We start from the raw sequence: 19728 nt of genomic DNA on the forward strand, positions 1-19728 counted from the left end.
GTACCACCAGGAGTTCATGTACAACAAAAGATCCCACATCACAGCAAGGATGCCACATACTGCAACTAAGACCCAATGCAGCCAAATAAGGAAATAAGTGACATCTACTTCCCTCCCCTTGAAGGTGGGCTAGATTTAGTAAGCTATTTATAATGAAGAGTATGGCAGAAGTGATTATGTGACATTTACAAAGAGAGGGTAATAAAAGACACTGCACCTTTCTCCATGCTTTCTCTTGGATTACTCACTTGCAGAGCAGCCAGATGGCATGTCTTGTGAACCCTCAAGCAGTCCTATGCAAATGTCCTATTGTCAATAGCCAGCATGGAACCGATGCCTCCTGCCAACAGCCATGTGAATAAGCCATCTTGGAAATGGATCCTGCAGCCCCTTTGAGTCTTCAGTTGACTGTAGCTCTGGCCAACAGCTTGATTACGACCTCAAGAGAGACTCTGAGCGAGAACCACCCAGCTAAGCCGTTCTTGAATTTCTGAACACAGAAACTTTAACATAATGTTTGTTGTTTTATGCTGCTAAAATCATGTGGTCATTTGTTATGTAGCAATAGATAACTAATATAATCCCTAGGTTACATCTTGATCCATGATGTCTGCTTAGAGTCTTGCTATCATCTCTACACATCAGCCTTCAGGAAGAAGGAAGAAAGGCATGCTCCCTCCCTTAAATAGCACTTGGTCAAAGTTGTGTGTACCCCTTTCATTAACATCTCACTGCCAAAGAGATGACCATTGCACACCCAGAAACCATGTGTCCGACTAAAAATTAAGAATCCTAATACAATGTGAGAATGGTGATAACAGATAACGGGCCGAAGTAGCAATCTCTGTCACAATGGATGATTATAAGGGTCAGGAAAAGTAAAGTCTAGCATATATCCATCAACATTTTTCCTATTATTTAACAAAGTATTTCCATCAGCCAACAAATGATATTTATACAGGCATCACTCTGACCTCTCTAAAGAATCATGCCAATGGTGTGAGTCACGAGAAAATCCAGCCGATATATTGGGTAAAACACAGTGAATTGTAAAACTTTTTCCTTTCAAAGTTCTTTTCAGGGATACTGCTAGAGAATAATTTACAATGGTGGTTTTGCCTAAGGGCTCTTAAATCTCCTAAATGTTGCTCTCTAGACATTGGGTTGGCTACAAAGTTTGTTTGGATTTTTCCGTGTTATGGAGCTGAATGAACATTTTGGTCAACCCAATATTTATATTCTTCATTCCTTGGTGTATTGTCAGAAAATACAGAGCTAACAAAAAATATTTTCTCTATGTAAGAGGTTGGAGACATCACTATGACATTAGGAACTGCAAGGAACACCATCATGTTCCTGATCTATAATTAATTTTCCTTTCACATACAATCCATTCTTGGATATCCACAGTAGTGGATTTTTAAAATTTTATTTAAAAATATGATCAACCCCAATCAAAACATTTAAAACTGCCTCCTTGTGCGCATTAGTCAAACTAAAACAAATTAGGGAAACATATATCCAGAAATATGTTACAAAACCAAAGAGAAATTAGTTTCAAGTATTAAATGGCTTACTGCAAAGCATATATTATTGTTTCCTTGCATCATCGTGAAAAATGAGGGTATTGTAATTTCAAGACAGTCTGCTTGTGGTTGGTCCCAGTGGTCATTAGATGGCTATTATCAAATAATTCAGGCTACAGAGGTCAAGGCTTATAGATATGATTTGACATATTGCTACCCAGTTCATTTTCACATAAACTCCTCCATTTTCATCCAGACACTTAGTCATCAGTTAGCATGACGTAAATAAAACACAGTGAATCTTACAAAATTTCACCATAAAAGGACTCAGTCTAGGTTCACATAATCTTTTAATGATGTCATGTACTGTATTGTGCTTTTTTTTTCAAGTAAGAAAGGCAAGGATTATAAGTGTTCTGTAAAGTATTTCAATGCCACACTGTCAGTGCTCAATAAATTTTAAGTAGCAAAAAGTAAAGTTACAAGTTCTAAAGTCTTATTCTAACATCCTGTAGGATGATGATATTTAAGATTTTGATCCTATCTCCTATAAACAAATGCTGTAAGAGTATTCTGTTTTTAAATTTACATATTTTTAATTGAGGGATCACTGCTTTACAATACTGTGTTTGTTTCTGCCATACATCAACATGAATCAGCCATAGGTATATGTAAGAGTATTTTCTTGTTTCAGCTTGGTACACGAAAGGTTTTCTTTGATGCCTGCCAAGTATTCTGTTAGCTGTTTTTCCCTCTGAGATTCTGATCTATTACTTCTTTTAGTTTTTCATGGGAATTTGTGGCTATGAGTGAACCCAACAAGCCTTGGAAAATGGATTGAACATGGACTTTTGTTTTCTGTGAGTACATACTTGGTTTTCTTAATCTATCAGCCAAAGTACGTTCTTAATCTTTTAGCAGCAAAGCTGACTTATTGTAAATTTCTTTCTAAGCCAGAAAGGGTAAGTATGTGATTCCTTAAATCAGTAGTTCTCAAACTTGACCATGCAAGAGAATCACCAGAGGACCTCCTCTGGTCCTAGGGCCGACACTTTGAGACCCATTGTCTTAAAGTTGGGCATTTACATGGTCCTTTAAATAATTTGCCATTAAGCCTTTACTTTACTAATTTATGCCTCCTGCAAACAAAACCTACACTAAATTGACAGTCCCTTCCGTTGTAGTTATACAAGGTTCTAAGAAATCCCCAATTTAAACTCCCCCCCCCAAAAAAACCCCAAAACCAAAAAATTCTCTTAGACCAGTAAAAACCTTCTCATTTTGAAAATGTGATTCAAGTCTAAACAAAAGCCCTAGATTCGGAAACTAACTTCAGTTCCTGGAGTCATCATCATTCTGTTACATTTGGACACATGTTTGCTCTAAAATAATCATTTGTGAGGCAATGTCACTTTATTCACCCAAAGGAAACAGGAATAACAGCTCAGGAAGCACTGGGGAGCCTTAGGCCAATTCTTTTTGGAAACCACATTTAATTCACTGTTGCACAACTCAAAACAGAGGAGGTGGTTAGGAAGTCAGGAAGGCATTTAGGTCAACCAGAAATACTTCACAAAGAGAAATATCTTGAAACCATGGATGGTCTAGGAATATCTGAGAGGTAAAGAACTTGACTCCTTAGGTGACAACTTGTCAGGAATGTTCAAAGTTTCCCATTTTTGTCCACAGACCCTGAGATTGAATGTAAAATATCACCAAAAGAGCTCAGAACAAATAACTTCTTTGGGCTGTGTTTTCTGATGCTAAAATACTACTTAGGGGTTCACCCTACATGACGCCAAAACTGACTGCTATTTGCTAGCTCATGAACACAGCTATGGTTTCTCCCCACATCTTCAAAGCCTGTAAGCCTCATTCCAGAAGCTCAGAAAGATTCCTACTAATTTTTTCCTCCTTAGGATACAGTTTTCTCCTCCTTTGGTTCCGTTTCTTCATATAAACCATCTTATCTAAAGAAAATGACTGCTACTTCAATGGAGTCTTTTCTCAGGAGCCAACAGTTAGATTCTAAACTTCCTGGATTTATAATCGTCTCTTCCCATTTATCTCTCTACAACATTACCATTCCCTATGGGAAGGAGTAATCCATGAGTGACACTGGGCTCAGATATCTGCCCCATTCCCAATCCCAAGGTTTATTCTCAATGTTAATACATGGATACAGAACACACATTCCAGCTAGTTCTTATGGATTCCTCTTCCCCAATACGTGGATTAAACCATGTGCAAAGTGAACAAAGAAATAATAACTAAGTGGAGTTTAAGTGCTATATCAGGAGATGTAACTGCTAACAAAAGTTGGAAAAGGGTGTTCTCAGAGAAAATAGAATGAGGTTTTTTTCATTGAGAAAGGTGATATGGGATGTCACCTGCTCTTGCCAGAGCCAGATCTCCCAAATGAAAAACAAACAGTATCAACATCCCACAGAATCTTGACTGCATATTTGATGCCACAGTAAGTCCCAGCATTATGGAATGTGGATACTGACAGAGACCTCCTAGATTGGCTAGGCAAAATCCATCATTTTTCAAACTAGAAAACTGAGCCCCAGGGAGAAGACTTGCCTTAATTAAGGTTAAAGCTCCTTAGCTGTAACACTGAGGTCAGAACCTAGATTTTTTTTTATCATCAGACCCCTGTTTTTATAGGCCCTTCCCTTTTTCTCAGGGAGTGGTGGTGGTGATTAATGTTGAATAAATGTAAACACCAATGGAGCAACTGCTTATGCTAGGGAAAAAAAAAAAAAAGCACAGCCCATTTTCCTCCTCCTCCTTGGGAGAGGTCCAGCGTGTCCATGTGTCCAACCCTGCAAGCTCCCAGAATGAGAGAGCCCTTAGAGACCCAGCAAAGGGTAGCGACTTCTTATGAATGATGCCAAGTGGGCGTGTCTGCACCCAGCTCAAGTCGGTGTGGCTTTTCATCCTTTTCTTCCTCATCATCAAATGAAATTACAAATATAATGCAAGTGTGTTTATATATATGCTCCTTTAGATTCAGCAAGCCTCATCCTGATATCAGGTGTCCCAATGAGAAAAACAAAATTCCACTTGTGGCCTCTCAAATTAAAGACTGAGTTCAAATGAGGTTGCCCAGCCCACAGGAAGATGGCCCACACATGCTGATTCACCTGGCCCATCCTTCCACCCTGGCACTTACGCCCAGCAGACTCAGAGTCCCATGGGAATGATTCCTTCACAAGACACCCAAGAGGTAGATAAATGCAATCAGCCCCATGGGTGGGTGTAGCACATAGAAGCACAGAATTGGGTGTGTGGAGGTGCCTTGAACATGGGACAGAAGGCCTGAAGGGTGAGGCCAGACCTCTGACTCTAACCATAGCACTCTCCCTGGAAGGCAAAGCCTTTGGTCATGAGAGAAATTCTCAGTATATGTGCGAGCGTGCATGCTTGGTCACTTCAGTCGTGTCTGACTCCACGACCCCGTGGACTGTAGCCCACCAGGCTCCTCTGTCCATGGGATTCTCCAGGCAAGAATACTGGAGTGGATTGCCATGCCCTCCTCCAAGGGATCTTCCTGACCCAGGGATCGAACCCACGCCTTCTGCATTCCAGGCGGATTCCTTACCCACTGAGCCACCTGGGAAGCCCCTCCCAGTACATAAGAAATGTCTATAGCAGTGAAAGGATGGGATGGGAGCCAAAGAGGTGATGCTGGCTAAGGGTGACACACAACTTCTAAAGGAATCTCTAGGAAGGAGCTGCCAATAAGGCAAATCTGAAGGGTTATGATCATGAATGGGGGAGCCCGGGCACCTTAACCCCAGGTCATGCATGTCCCCCCACTCCCCAGCGCCAGCCTATCTCCCAGTAGATCGAAGACTAGACAGCAAGGACTTCCCTTAGTAGAGAACTATGCTGGGTTGAGGTGACGGCAAAGACAGGCAGGCCTGATGGTTCAGCTTTCCCCTAATGTCTCCCTCAGCCTGAGGGAAGGGACAAGAGACAGAGGCTCGAATGACGCAACAAGGCCTCAAAGCCCAGCAGCTCCCACCAGAGCTGCTGTGAGTCAGGCCCGAGAACCAGAAATACAAGGTAAACCAAGGTCCCTTCTCTCTGGAACAGAGTCCTTGGCCCTGCCCTCCTCTCCAAGAGACTGTCCTGAGAAGGAAAGTTGGCCGCCCACTGAGGTAATAAAGAACACCTGCTCAGCGATGTAGGTCACCCTCAGGTTAAGCAGGAAAACTCCCTGAAGGAAGGAGGCATTCTGAGGACAAAGACTGAGGAGCTTCGCTCATCTGGGACACAGGTTTTAAATTATACACTCCCCCTACACGTATCACACACACACACACACACACACAGACCCACATTCTTCCAGCCCACCCCACTCCAAGCCCTCAATCCCGCCCCACAGGTGTTGCCCCCTGTAAACATGACAAGCAGAGACATCCGTGATCCTGGGCACAGTCCAAGAGTGATCCTGGGATGACTGCTCTTTAAGTGCCCCGGTAGGTGATGTTGGTGAAGGTGGACGTGGCCTCTTTATACAGTGGGTTGTTGGCCTGCAGAGAGAACAGAAAAGTGTCTTACAGCAAATTCCTCAATTCTTGCCTATCCTGGGGGTTTACTTGTTATCTGAGGCGTTTACCCACGACACTCTTCTCTGAGATACACCATCAATGAACAGTGTGATGCTTGTAATACTCATACATTTGCTCTTACAGAGGGAATGGGTAGGAAATAAGAGGAGAGAGAAAATGGCATGCCATCCTTCCACCATTCCTGAGGGGTTAAATTCAGCCCATCACTCTTGCAGATCCCAAAACCCTCCAAGATTAGCTTTTAGCCAATATCTCATATTTCCTCCTTCTCTTCTGAACTCTCTTTCTCCCTTTTGCCCCCCTTTTTTTCTTTGTTGTGACTGTGATAAGAGGTGCAGGCAGAGAAGATAGGTGTAGCAGGTGATGGCTGGAATACAGAGGACCACTTTTGCTCAAATGATTCTTAATCTGTTCTCATCTTATCCCTCAAGCCTTGCCCACAAACTGTCACATTATCAGGAAAAAGACCCTCACTAGGTTTCCCAAATTATTTTCCAAAACAAAGTGACAAATCCCATTAGGTCTAATAGTCCTTAGTGGTAGGTAGCCTCAAGAAACACAACACATTCTCATGTGCCTCAGAGGGTCAGGATTTCTACACTGTCTGAACAGAAACATCTCAGCTTCTTAGAATCCTTGAGTTCAAAGGCCTGAGGTCACCATCAGATGGGAACAAACTTTCAATCTAACCTCGGATATTCAGTGAAGTCATTCACTTGGAAGCCCAGGAAAAAGTTAAAATGTGGAACATGAGCCAAAGGAGGGTAAGCTTAAGTATATAGAAGTTTCTCAATTAAAAGCTTGTTTGATTAAATTCAATCAGGGTAAACTGCAGGGAGCATTCTTTTAAGAGGTTGATACAAAAAGTAATTCCTATCATAACCTAGTTCCCTCCCATAATCAAGGAAGCTGCTAAATTTCTCTATATTCAGTTTCTTTATCTATAAAATGGGGATAATAATGTTATCTATCACATAGGGCTGTTACAGGAAGGAAATAAGTTAATACATAAAAAGCATTTACGACAGTTCCTGGTACATGGTAAATCTTCAGTAAATGTTAGCTGTTATCATTTGTTTCTGTTTATGTTTAATGCTTTGGACTTCATCAGTATATAGTGGATTACTATATGTCCTCAGTGTAGGATTCTCAAGTCTGTCTTGCCTTTCTCACTTGGAGAGTAAGTTTCCTTTACCCTGCTTCCAGGGCAGAGCTAAACCCTATCTGTGCTCAGGTGGTGCTCACTGATGTCATAGAGAAAGAACCAGATGGTTTCCAGGAAACGTAATGACATTAGGACAGTTAGTCCATCTCCCAACTTCCAGGAAAAGGCTAACTGGGAAACTCTGGTGCTGGCTGAGCCTGGCCTGCCCTAAATAAGCATCTGCTACTTCCACTTCAGACTCTTGAACCAACAACTTAAGAAAACGCCCAGCCCGGCCTCTTACAGTGTCCCATTTGGCTCTGGCTCTCTCTTCTTCAAATTTAGCAAACTCCTTCCGGTCATGGATGGTGATGAGAAGCTTCCAGATGAGCAGAGTCGCAAGGCCGATGAGCAGAATGGCCCCCATCACGGACAGCAAGACCACCAGGATGTCAGGGCCCTTGGGACACTCTGTCAGGAGAGAGCGCAGAGCAGAGTGGTTGGGAATGAAGTAGGAATCATTTGAATTGGTTACAAATAAGATCTTCTCGACAAAGGAATATAGTACTGGAGCATTTTCCAAAGGAAACAGAACTTACAAAATAAGCCTATTTTTAAAAGGAGCAGGGTAAAATCCTTAGAGCAGTAATCATCTGTCCTGAGTCGTTTAAATCAAAGGTCATTAGCTGGTCATCCACAAGCAGAGTCTAGCCTACTTGGTGAGAGTTCACACAAATATTCATTAAAAATTCCATTTGGGGAGTTTCCTGGTGGTTCAATGATGATTAAGGCTCCAAGTTCCCAATGCAGGAGCCTAGATTCGATTCCCAACCAGGGAACTAGATCCCACATGCTCTAAGTAGGAGTTCACAAGCCACAACTAAAGATCCCACAGGTTGCAACGAAGACCTGGAGCTGCCAAATAAAGAAAATGTTTGATTTTGCTGGCAACATTAATCCAGGAGATTCTCCCCCCTAAAATTTCAGATTCCTCTTCTCTTCAGGAAAAAAAAAAAAGAGTCAAAAGATCTAGAAACACTGAACTTACACTTTTACAGGGTTTCAAACAGCTAGGGCTGAGGAGTAGCTGCCCATTTTAGTCAGAACACACTTTTTTTAGTTTTCCAGACTCCTCACCACTCTTTCTTTTCTGCACTAAACAGAGGCGAAGTGTGACTTGTCACTGAGTCTGTGCCCCTGTGGACTCTGGAGCCACACTGCCTGGGAGTAAATCCTGGCTATGTGACCTTTGATAAATGACTTCACCTTTCTGGGTATCTGTTTTCCGTTTCTCCATCTCTAACAGTAATAGCTCTGATTTTAAAAATGTATTATGAGAAATAGTTAAGGAATAATTAAGGACTTCTCTGGTGGTACAGTGAATAAGAATACACTTGCCAATGCAGGCAACATAAGCTCAATCCCAAGTCCAGGAAGATTCCACATGCTGTGGGCAACTAAAAAGTGCATTCACCACAACTACTGAGCCTGCACGCCCAGAGCTTGTGCTCAGCAAGAAGTCACCACAACGAGAAGCCCAGACACTGCAACTGGAGAGTAGCCCCCACTCGCCGCAACTGGAGAAAGCCCATGCACAGCAATGAAGACCCTCCCAGTGCAACCAAAATAAATAAATAAAACAAAAATTTTTTTAATCTTAAAAAAGGAATAATTAAGTTAAATATATTTAAGGAACTCAGAACAGTGCCTGGCACAGAGTCAGAGCTCAATAAATATCAGCTACTGTTATTACTGGTATCCCTGTTATCTGAGGCTGTTTTCCCTAATTTATTTACCCAGCTCCTCTTTGAGTTTGAGCTGGGTATTTGAGTTAGTTACCCTAGTTCAGATATTTACAACCCCCGAGGGCTGGGAACCTAATGACCTCCTTAACATACTTTGAAACTAGGAGGTCTGCCAACCAAGACAATATTTTGGGTTTCTTCCCAAAATATTTAGTCATCTAAAATTCTCACCCTGTTGAGAACCAACTTCCTGTTCAACCCCAGTCAACAACCAACATAAACAGAGGTACGACGTCAGCCCTCTGAGGGCCAAGTTGAGTATGCTCTGAACAGCTCCATTTCCCATAAACCACAGACGTCTGATGAGTGACCTCACTCCAGTAACTTCTCAGGTGTTATATAATTAGGTGTTTGTATATCTGAGTATTGATGGGTCTAAAGAGATGTCACACCTACTTTCCACACTGTCTCCCACCTTCTTCTCTAAACATACACACTATGCTTACCACACATGACCCAAAAACAACCACTACCACAACCCAAGCTGGTTATTTCCTATCCCACCAAATTACAACCTGTCTATAATTAAAGGAATGTCTGGAAAGAGGCTATGAGATCCCAATGTCTGAGTTCCCAGGGATGAAGGGTCCATCCCAGTTCTTCTGGGAAAAGCAGTTATGAATTCTCTGGAAGACTGAGGTAGGGCTGACCCTCAAACCTCAAAGTGGAATCGCCTCAATTTTACATGTCAGTATGGCCAGGACAGGTAGAAAGCCAGATCTTCAGGGGGAAAAGTAAACCTGTTAACCATCTGTCCTAAAAGGGGCGGACGGCAGATTTCCTGGAAACAGATACCAGACCAGGTGGTCTCTGAAGTGCCTTCCCAGCCACAGTGATGATGACCCATGATGGATGATGACCAGGGACGACTGGGGATGGTTAGCAGAATTGACAAGCAAAAGTACAGGAAGCCCAGTTACATTAGAATTGCAGATAAATAACAAATAACTTTTGAAGTATGTACCACATCTTGCATATTGTATTTTTTATTGAAGTATAATCACTTTACAATGTAATGTTGTGTTAGTTTCTGCTGCACAGTGAAGTGAAATCAACTATATGTACACATATATCCCCTCCCTCTTGGCCGTCCCTTCCACCCAACCCACAGCTCACCCCTCTAGGTCATCGCAGAGCACCGAGCTGAGCTCCCTGTGCTATATAGCAGCTTCCTACTAGCTATCTGTTTTACGCCTGGTAGTGTATATACTAATATGTCAATCCTAGTCTCCCAATTCGTCTCGCCCTCCCCTCCCCTCTCATGTCCACATTCTCTATGTCTGTGTCTCTATTCTTGTCCTGGAAATAGGTTCATCCGTACCACTTTTCTAGATTCTACATATATGTGTTCATATACAATATTTGTTTTTCTCTTTCTGACTTACTTCACTCTGTATGACAGACTCTAGGTCCATCCGTATCTCTCCAAGTGACCCAGTTTCATTCCTTTCTGTGGCTGATTAATATTCCATTGTACATATGTACCATATCTTCTCCCTGAGAAAACTGTAATTCAAAAGGACACATGTACCCCAATGCCCACTGCAGCACTATTTTCAATAGCCAGGACATGGAAACAACGTAAATGTCCAAAGGCAGACATACTGTATTTTTATCAGACAACCCTATCTGGAAGTGATAAGGGCCCAGCTCAAAGGAGCTCATTCCCTGACCACTTGGCTAATGTCCAACTCTTTAGTGGTGCCCTCTTCACTGCCCCATAGTGGCTCAGCCCTTCAGAGAGAACATCTGCAAGGGCAAGAGTTAGGGAAGCAAATGAGAATAATCTCCTCCGAGACTGAGGGCCCCAGATGTTACCTTTCACTCAAAGCCAGAGCCCCTGAAAATGATTGGAAGCCACGGTGAGAGGAAAGGCAGAACTTGGAATTCAAGGCAACAAGGTAAGAAATGTAAGTCTGGGGACCTATCTCCTGATGTGGAGGAAGGGCTACACTGGCAGTAAGCCTAAAAAGTTACCTCCACTCTGATAACTAGTGATGTGTCAGCATCCCAGTTATCATCATCTTTGTTTCCCAGGACTCCAGGCAATAGATTTCAGTCTCAGAATACCAGGTCAAATGATTTTTGTGAGTGCTACAGCAGGAGCACCAGCCAGATTGTTACAGCAAAGAGATGAGGTAATGTTAAACCCCAAAGCAAGAGGACACTGCACGTTTGAGATGAGAAGGGACAAAAGTACAAATAAGGTGGGTGTGGAAAATCCATTTAACACGTTAACACAGGTGCATGAGAAAGTATGAGGAAGTCGTACTGAAACTAACCTACATCTGTGTCCCCAGACGTAATGGGTTGGCCAAGAAGTTCATTCGGATTTTTCCATCCCATCCTATGGGAAATCCTGAATGAATTTTTTGGCCAACCCAGTACATACCCAGACTCTTTCCTCTCCACTTCCCCATGTCAGTGTTCCTTTGAGTCACAAAATAAAACTAAGGTGATAGTTTTCTTTACCTTTCTTCTCCCTTATAAAGGATGAGAGCCCTGGAGAGACTGATAAACAATATCACAAATGGGGACCCCATGCTCTCCTCTACCCACGGGGAGGAAAACACCCCCAGTGACATAGATGCAGCCCTTTTCCCACTTTCAACCACTCCTGTCTTTAAGCAGCCAAAATTCTCCCAACAGATATTAAGATGTATATGAGTCTGCCTGTCTCCTGGGCATAATCCATCCTATGCATTCATTCAAAAACTGTGTATGAAGTATCTTCTCTGTAAATAACTGAGCCAGGTATAGAGATATTATAACAATAGATAAGACAGACACAATTCCTATGTTCAAGGAACATATAGTCACCTGAAGAAGACAGGAGATTAAAGAAGCAATTTTTTTCTTTGACTGAGGTTTGTGGGATCTTAGTCCCCCAACCAGGCACCGTACCTGGGCCCCTGGCAATGGAAGCACAGAGTTTTAACCACTGGACCACCAGGGAATTCCCTAAAGAAGTAATAGAAGAACTTAGCCGGTCTAAAGGGAAGCACAGTGACCCAATGCAACGGGTGCGAGTTCGATGCCTGGTCGGGGAGCCAAGATCCCACATGCCTTGTAGCTAAAAAAACAAAACATAAAACTGAAGTAATATTGTAGCAAATTCAATAAAAACTTTCAAAATGGTCTACACCAAAAAACAACCAGGGGCGGGGGGTGGGGGGCGGTGGAAGCACAGCTCCTCTGAAAATCAAAGATGTGTACCAAATCTAATCATCAGAATGGATGCTGGAGGAGGTCTGAGATGGCTCATCTGGGAAGTGGTATGTCTAAAACATCAGGGAATATGTCACAATTACCAGGAGCACTAACAAGGAACAGAGAGGCATTGGCTTGTAGAAGTAAGACAGGGTTCAGAACTCTGGATTTTTTAACAAGGGAACATACTAAAGTTCAAGAACCACTGCCCTCAAGCAGGGACCAGCAAACAACAGCCCAGTGAGCCAAATGCGGCTGGCCACCTGTTTTGGTAAACACAGTCAGATGCCTTCATTTGCATATAGTCTACGGCAGCTTTCTTGCTATGTGTCAGAGTTGAGTAGTCACCGCAGACACCATCTGGTCCACAAACCCTAAAATATTTAACATCTGGCCCTTTACAGAAAAAGTTTGCTGGCCCCTGGTCTAAAGAATGATTTGAAGACACTCCTACAGCTGTGAAGAATGTCAAGTGACCAACTGATTTAGCCTCTGCCTTCAGAGATTTTTCCTTCATTCCAGAAAGTTCTGGCCCACCCCTCCCATCCCCCATCCCCACTATACCATAGGCCTTATGCCCCTGCAGCGTCATGACTGCTTTACATGCCTGTGAATACCACACCTGCCTTATTTACTATTACATCTCCAGCACCTAGCCCACGCCTGATGTATAAGTACTCAAAAATACTGTCTAATGATTGGGACTTCTCCAGCAGTCCAGTGGTTAAGACTCCGCCTTCCAACACAGGGGACAAAAGTTCGATCCCTGGTCAGGGAATTAAGATCCCACATGCTGAGTGGTGTGGTGAAAAAAAAAGTCTTATGATTCATACCTTCATCTGTTGTTTAAGGGAGAGAAAGGAGATAAAGAAAATAAGGAGAAACAAGCAAATATACTGCGCTGGATGGTGACAAACCTGTGGTGGGTGTATGACACAATGGGCTCTCCTGCCTCCAGAGGGTCCTGAGAGCAAGCATTAACTTTTCAGTGTTGGAGGCAGCCTCACATCCTTCACCACATCACATGGTAACTGGTAAGGTGAAGACCTCAAACCTCAGGCCTTCCTCTGAAGCAGCAAGCAGCTTGTTCCTGGCAACCACTTAACTCTTAGTAGAGCAGATGCCTTGTGCTGAAAAGTGCTAGAATTTAAATTCCTTACCTCTTCCTTACAACGTCACCTCAAAAAATACCAGGCTATCATCTGTTCCTTGAGCTCCACACCTACCCTCTTCCTCTCCTTACCCACCTTCTTATTCTTCTATCGCCTCAATTAGCAGGTCATTTTCTTGCTAATGTCTGTATTTATATACCCCACACTCAGATGACAAGCCCTGATCTATCACTTGTAAGATCAGGTTTCACCTGGATGTTCTGTTTAAGAGGAGTGATGGATGGAACTGGCTGTCTAATATGGTCTCACTCTCCCTCGGGGAAGGGTCGGGACCCTCGGGGTTCACTCACCTGGCTCTTCTACCACATACAAAATGGACTTTCCACTGGAGTCTTCATAGTACTGGAATCTGACGACACAGTCATCCTCATTCTTGTAGGTACAATTCACAGCATCCTTGCCAGTGTCCTCTGGGAGAGGAGGAAAGATGGGAGAATGAAAAACAGGTCAGTCCCTGAAAGATGGAGCCACCCCAAATCCAGTCTTAAGACTTCTGGGAAAGCATGTGACAGGAAACCCTATGTCTGACATTAGGCAATATGCTTGGAGATGGCTGTCGTGCCTGGCAATTGCTTCTAGATGACTCTCACTGCTGTATTCGTACTCTGTCCCTCACAAAGTACTTTTGGGTTCTTATTCCTTCCTCTGGAAGGGATATGACATAACAGTATTACAGTCTGATTCAAAGCCTGGCTCTATCATCTCCCAGCTGTGTGATCTTGGGTAAGTTATCTGACCTCATCGAATCTCTTTCTTCTTCTATAGCAGAAAAGATACCTTCACTCACAAGGATGGTTGAGAATCAAACAGCATAAACCACCTAACACACAGTGGGTGTTCCCTTTCCTCTCTTTCCTTTCTCTGTTTGCTCAATGATTCCCAATAGTTTGCTTGCTCAACTCTTACATTTCTTCTATTTCTGCTTCCTATCCAGTGTTCCTCCACAGAGCCATCTCTTTTTCTCTGACTCTCATCATGTCTTGTTGGCTTCATCCCTTCCAATTCTAAAACCTGTTATTCTGACTGTGATACTAAGGGTTACCCTCCACCAACTGTGCGATGCCCTCCACCAGCTTTACCAGATGGATAAATCTGACACATGATGAGATTAAGCAAATGTACCAAGGTCAGACAGCAAATAAGTGATGGAGCAGGACTAGGACATGAGTCTCAAAGCGCATCCTACAGAGCCTTCAGTAAACCAGTGGTATTACAGAGCAATGCAAAGAGTAAGGATTTCAGGATTTAGTTCCAACCTTAACTCACCACTAATTTGCTTTGTGAAAGTGACAACTTTCTTGAGACTCAATTTTCTTATCCTCAAAAATGAAATTAATGATAGTACTAAGTTCTACTTTACTAGGTTATTGGGAGAAGAATAAGATAATGTTCACAAAAAGATACTTTTGTCATTTGTATAAGTTATAAAACTCCATACAAAGAAGCATTTATTTTTATGATTATCATGGTGGAAGATGGGGGTACTTATCAACTAACTTGTGATACTCATCTAGTCTAGATGATAAAAATCCCTCCTATCAGCAGCCTCTTCCATCTAAGCTAATCATAGCAAGCCTGGTCTCCTCCAGAGGAAAAACGGCCTCTTCAAACTCAATTCCCAAATCACTATTAGTCCAGACCCACGTCAGACATTAGCCAAAGGATCCAGAGATCTGACTCTTTCCCAAAGCACCCCCACCCTGAAGCTGGCTGGCTAGCTGTGTCTTCCTGTGGCTCTCACTGAACATATCTTTCCTTCCTTCATGTGAGATCGCTATCTCTCAGCATCACCCAACGTCTAACTGACCTAGATAACTACATCAGATATGTGACAGCAGCAAAGAGCAACTCCTTTTAAGTCAAGATGAAGTACCAACCAGAATAACTGCAGGCAAGAGTTTTGTTCCTCACTGTATTTCTGTCTTATGCCAGGAGGGGCTCCCAGGAGCCAAAAGGACTTCAGGCTAATAATTTTGGCTCCAAATCCATAAAGGTGAAGGTTTCTCTCTATATCTGCAGAGCTGTATGCTGGACCTTGCTTAACATTCTGAGGTAAACTTGTGTGTTCATTCGTTCAGTCATGTCCCACTCTTTGCGGCCCCGTGGACTGTAGCCCACCGGGCTCCTCTGTCCATGGAATTTTCCAGGCAAGAATACTGGAGTGAGTTGCCATTTCCTATTCCAGAGGATCTTCCCAACCCAGGACTCGAATCCATGTCTCTTGCATCTCCTGCATTGGCAGGCAGATTCTTTACCACTGAGCCACCTGGAAACCCCTTAGTAAATGCTTACTGTCCTACTAAACTAAGGTTATCATGGGCAACTACTTCTTCACTCTGTGCCTCAGTTTCTTCATCTGTAAAATGGAGTACATCATCTTTCTTTCCTTGGGGTAGTAAAGCTAGGTTTGCCAGATTTATACATACTTTAAAAGTTCTTTGCAGGATTTTGCTGAGCCCATGGGCTCTAGGAAGTAAAAGCTGAGGAGACTGCTGAACACATTTGCAGAGATGCAGAAAGGCTCTCAGGGAAGCTAGCTTTTAGGAAGGACCTACTGCGTATCAGGCCTACACAGTATACCTTTGAGGTAGGAATTACTCTTCCATTTTACAGAGGAGAGTTGGAAAGTTTCTGGGGTTAAACTGGAAAACTCTAGAACGTGGGTGTGCATAACTCTATGGCTTGCTGAACTTACTAAGTTCCTTCACAGGCTCAATCTCATCACGACAATAACGGTTGCAGGTATTTTCCTCGTTGAGGGTTCCCCGGTTAAACTTCTTACATTCCACACACTCCCTAAAAGAGAGGGGACACAGGGGTGAAGGCAGGGAAGGAAGAACCCTAAGTGTGCTACAGTCTGGCTCTGCCTGCCATATACCCAGAAAGCTGCCCCTCCCCCAGAAAATAGACACAAAAATAAAAACATTTGTAAGACAACCTTGGGGGACCCAGAAAGTCACATCTGGAGTTCAGGGGTGGGACTGCCCTCCTAACGGATAGCTAAGGCTAGGTAGGCAGAGGCCTCCAGGAACTTTATTAAACTTCTTTATGTCCCATCCAAGACTGTGACAGGAGGGTGAACCCTATGCCACTTCTGGGAGCCCTAAAGTCAGAATCGGTCTCATAATTCCGGGGCCTGGTACACAACAAAAATGTCAGTCCCTTATTCAAAAATTAGTAGGGGGCTTCCCTGGTGGTCCAGTGGTTGGGAGTCTGCTGACAATGCAGGGGACACAGGTTCGATCCTTGGTCCCGGGAGGATCCCACATAACACAAGGCAGCTAAGTCCTTGCACAACTACTGAGCCTGCCTGCTGCGACTGCTGAAGCCTGTGCTCCCTAGAGCCTGTGCTCCGCAACAAGAGAAGACACCGCAATGAAAAGCCCGCATGCCACAACTAAGCAGTGGCCCCCGCTCACCACAAGTAGAGAAAGTCCTTGCGCAGCAATGAAGACCCAGTGCGGCCATAAATAAATAAATAATTTTTTTTTAAAATTAGGAAGAATTTCAAAACAGTGGTAGCAGGGCATTAAACAAAATGTGAGGCCCTTCTAAGTACAGGGTGCTGTACCAATACGCAGGCTGCATACCCATGAGTCCAGCCCGGCTAAAGCAGTAAGAGAAACAGTGGGGCCATGGACTGGGGTTGAGGGGGGCTTCCTCTGCCCCCAGACGAATGATGTTTATAGTGGTGAACATCTCCTGTTTCACACAGTAGCCTTCATAATCCCGGCCCCACCTCCTTCACAAAATCAGAACCTCAGCACTGGAACATTCCCCAGGAGTCACCTGATTTAGCCTTCCTCCCAACTCAGGGATTCAGGATCCTGCCTAAAAGAGAGGTTTCTCCAACTGCAGTCCAGCTGGTACCACTCGGTTCCCTTAACCCTTGGCTCTATCTCCAACTTTCCCTTAAGTGTTCAATGGAAAGGTGAAAGCTAGCCATTTGCTGGAACAGACTCCCCTCTCTCTAAAGCTCTGGTGAGTGAGAGACAGAACCTGCACAGTGTGGGGGACCCTCTCCCCCATCCCAGACACCCAACTCTCTCCAGCTCACGTCTTGCCCACTCACTTCTTAAAGGTGCAGGCATCGGGGCAGGTGGGACACTTCTCACAGGTGTCCCCGTAGGAGCCGGGCTGGATGCAGACACAGCTGCCGCACTCACACTTGCCCCGCCCGCTGCACAGCAACCCGTTGCTGGACATGCAGGTGTCCGTGCGCGTGGTACAGTTGCAGTAGTAGCCGGTCCAGTCGGAGTCACATAGGCAGTCCCCGCAGCTGCACTGGCCATGGCCTGAAAACACACAGCCCAAGGGGGCCGACCGGTCAGTGAGGCCCCCACTCCAGGACGGTATCCGGGGCTTTACCTCTCATCACCCTCTTCACATCACCACACTTCCACCTCCACACTGAGCTATTCACCATCTTCTACCCTGTTCTCATAGCCTCACGCTTCTCTGCCTGCTGTTCCCTCTGCTTAGATGCCCTTTCATCCTGAGACCACTACCGAACTCCTACTCATCCTTTAAAGCCCAATTCAAATGTTCCTTCCTCTCTGAAACTTTTTTCTGACCTCCCCAGGCCAAATCAACTGTCTGCCCATGTACTCTCTCAGTATTTATAGATACCTTTATTTCAACCCTGATGTTCAACCCATTTGCTTGCTTATCTTTTCTTTCTGGATGGTGAGCTCCCTGATGGGGGAGCACATATTATATTTATTTTTCCATCAATAGTGATTAGTATAAAATCTTACACACAGTAGGTGTACAACTAATGCAATTTCTTATTTATTCATTCAACAAATATTTACTGAGCTCATACCACATCTTGAGCACTGGGGACTCAATGGTGAACAAGACAGGCAAGATACCTACTATCATAGATCTTATCTCCTCTAGTTAAATTCATAGAAAATACACACAAATCTTCACCAACATATGCCCTTCGTTGGGTTACCATAGTTTGCAAAGAGCTGCCAGCCTTACTAGGAAAGACTTATTTGCTTCCCTACCTGAATATAGGAACAGGAGAGAGAGATGGGGTAAGGGTAGGGGTTAGATTGCTTAAATGCAGGCATTAACTCTCAACACTATATTCCCCTAATAATCATTTACCAAGGCTTTAAAACTTGGCTCCTAAATCCTGCAGAAAGGTGACTCATTCTCCAGGACTCTGAATCAGGAAGAAGTGGATGAATAATAAAAATCTGATTGTTAATCAGAGGAAAGGCAGGGAGCAAGGGGGAAATAACATGAATTGATCTGAAAATCAAGCCATTGTGTGAGCAGATGGGCTCCAGGATGGTGGAGGAGAGGATGGTACACAGCCAGGCTCAAATAGCAATGAGCTGGCTACCCAGTGATCCAGTGGGTCTGATTAATATCTCTTAGCCACTATAGGTCCCTCTGGATGGTATCACCCACTAAAGGATGAGTGATACCAGCATAATCCTCTAGGAACCACACTGGCATTCAAGGCTCAGACACACCTTCACTATGTGTGTCTGTTTCCCAAGAAGGATGGGAAACATAACCTCAATGACCCCAGCTGCCAAATATTGGGTTGGTCAAAAAGTTCGTTGGGGTTTTTCCATATCATCTTATGGTAAAAACCCAAATGAACTTTCGCCAACCTGATACATCTAGAGCAGCTGTCCCCAGTCTTTTTGGCACCATGGTCAAAAGTGGAAGACATCATGTTTTCGTGGAAGACAATTTTTCCACAGGCTGGGGTAGAAGGATGGTTTTGTGATGATCCAAGCCTGGTACATTTATTCTGTACTTTATTTCTAACATTATTACAGCAGCTCCACCTGAGATCATCAGGCCTTAGATCCCGAAGATCGGGGACCCCTGATCTAGAGAGTAGAGATACTGGGCTGGTAGAAGGAGGAAGAAAGAAGATAGACTGCATTTTGAGATTGGGTTCCCTATTAGTATGACTTGTGGTGAGCATTCTTGTCCCAGCAACTTCTTGGGGATGCAGAAGGGAAGGAGGGAAGCAGGACAGGTCAGGAGTCAAATGCTGGCAGGGAGACTTCCCTGGTGGTCCAGCGGTTAAGATATCGCCTTCCAACGCAGGGAGAGCGGGTTCAATCCCTGGTTGGGGAGCTAAGATCCCACATGCCCCGTGGCCAAAAAACCATATTGTAACAAAGTCAATAAAGATTTTAAAAATGGTCCACATCAAAAAAAAAAAAAAAGCTGGCAGGAATGTAGTCTCAGCCTGACAACTCCCCTCAGCCTGACCCCATGGCAGGCTGATGGGCATGACCGGCACCACAG

The 19728-nt window shown here is 43.9% G+C and overlaps 1 protein-coding gene across 1 annotated transcript in view; it reads right to left on the minus strand.

Annotated features, from left to right (window-relative positions):
• Positions 1–1413: 1413 nt before the first annotated feature.
• The window catches only part of ITGB3 (integrin subunit beta 3), a 62593-nt gene continuing 44278 nt past the window's right edge, over positions 1414–19728 (minus strand). Inside the window, exons 11-15 of the mRNA XM_043465615.1 lie at positions 17513–17735; positions 16136–16236; positions 13731–13850; positions 7558–7724; positions 1414–6070 (exon numbers count right to left, since the gene is read on the minus strand). Of these exons, the coding sequence (XP_043321550.1) occupies positions 6005–6070; positions 7558–7724; positions 13731–13850; positions 16136–16236; positions 17513–17735 (677 nt within the window). The 3' untranslated portion in view covers positions 1414–6004. The remainder of the gene's footprint in view (positions 6071–7557; positions 7725–13730; positions 13851–16135; positions 16237–17512; positions 17736–19728) is intronic.

This window comes from Cervus canadensis, chromosome 1 (genome assembly GCF_019320065.1).
Source record: "Cervus canadensis isolate Bull #8, Minnesota chromosome 1, ASM1932006v1, whole genome shotgun sequence".
NCBI lineage: Eukaryota > Metazoa > Chordata > Mammalia > Artiodactyla > Cervidae > Cervus > Cervus canadensis.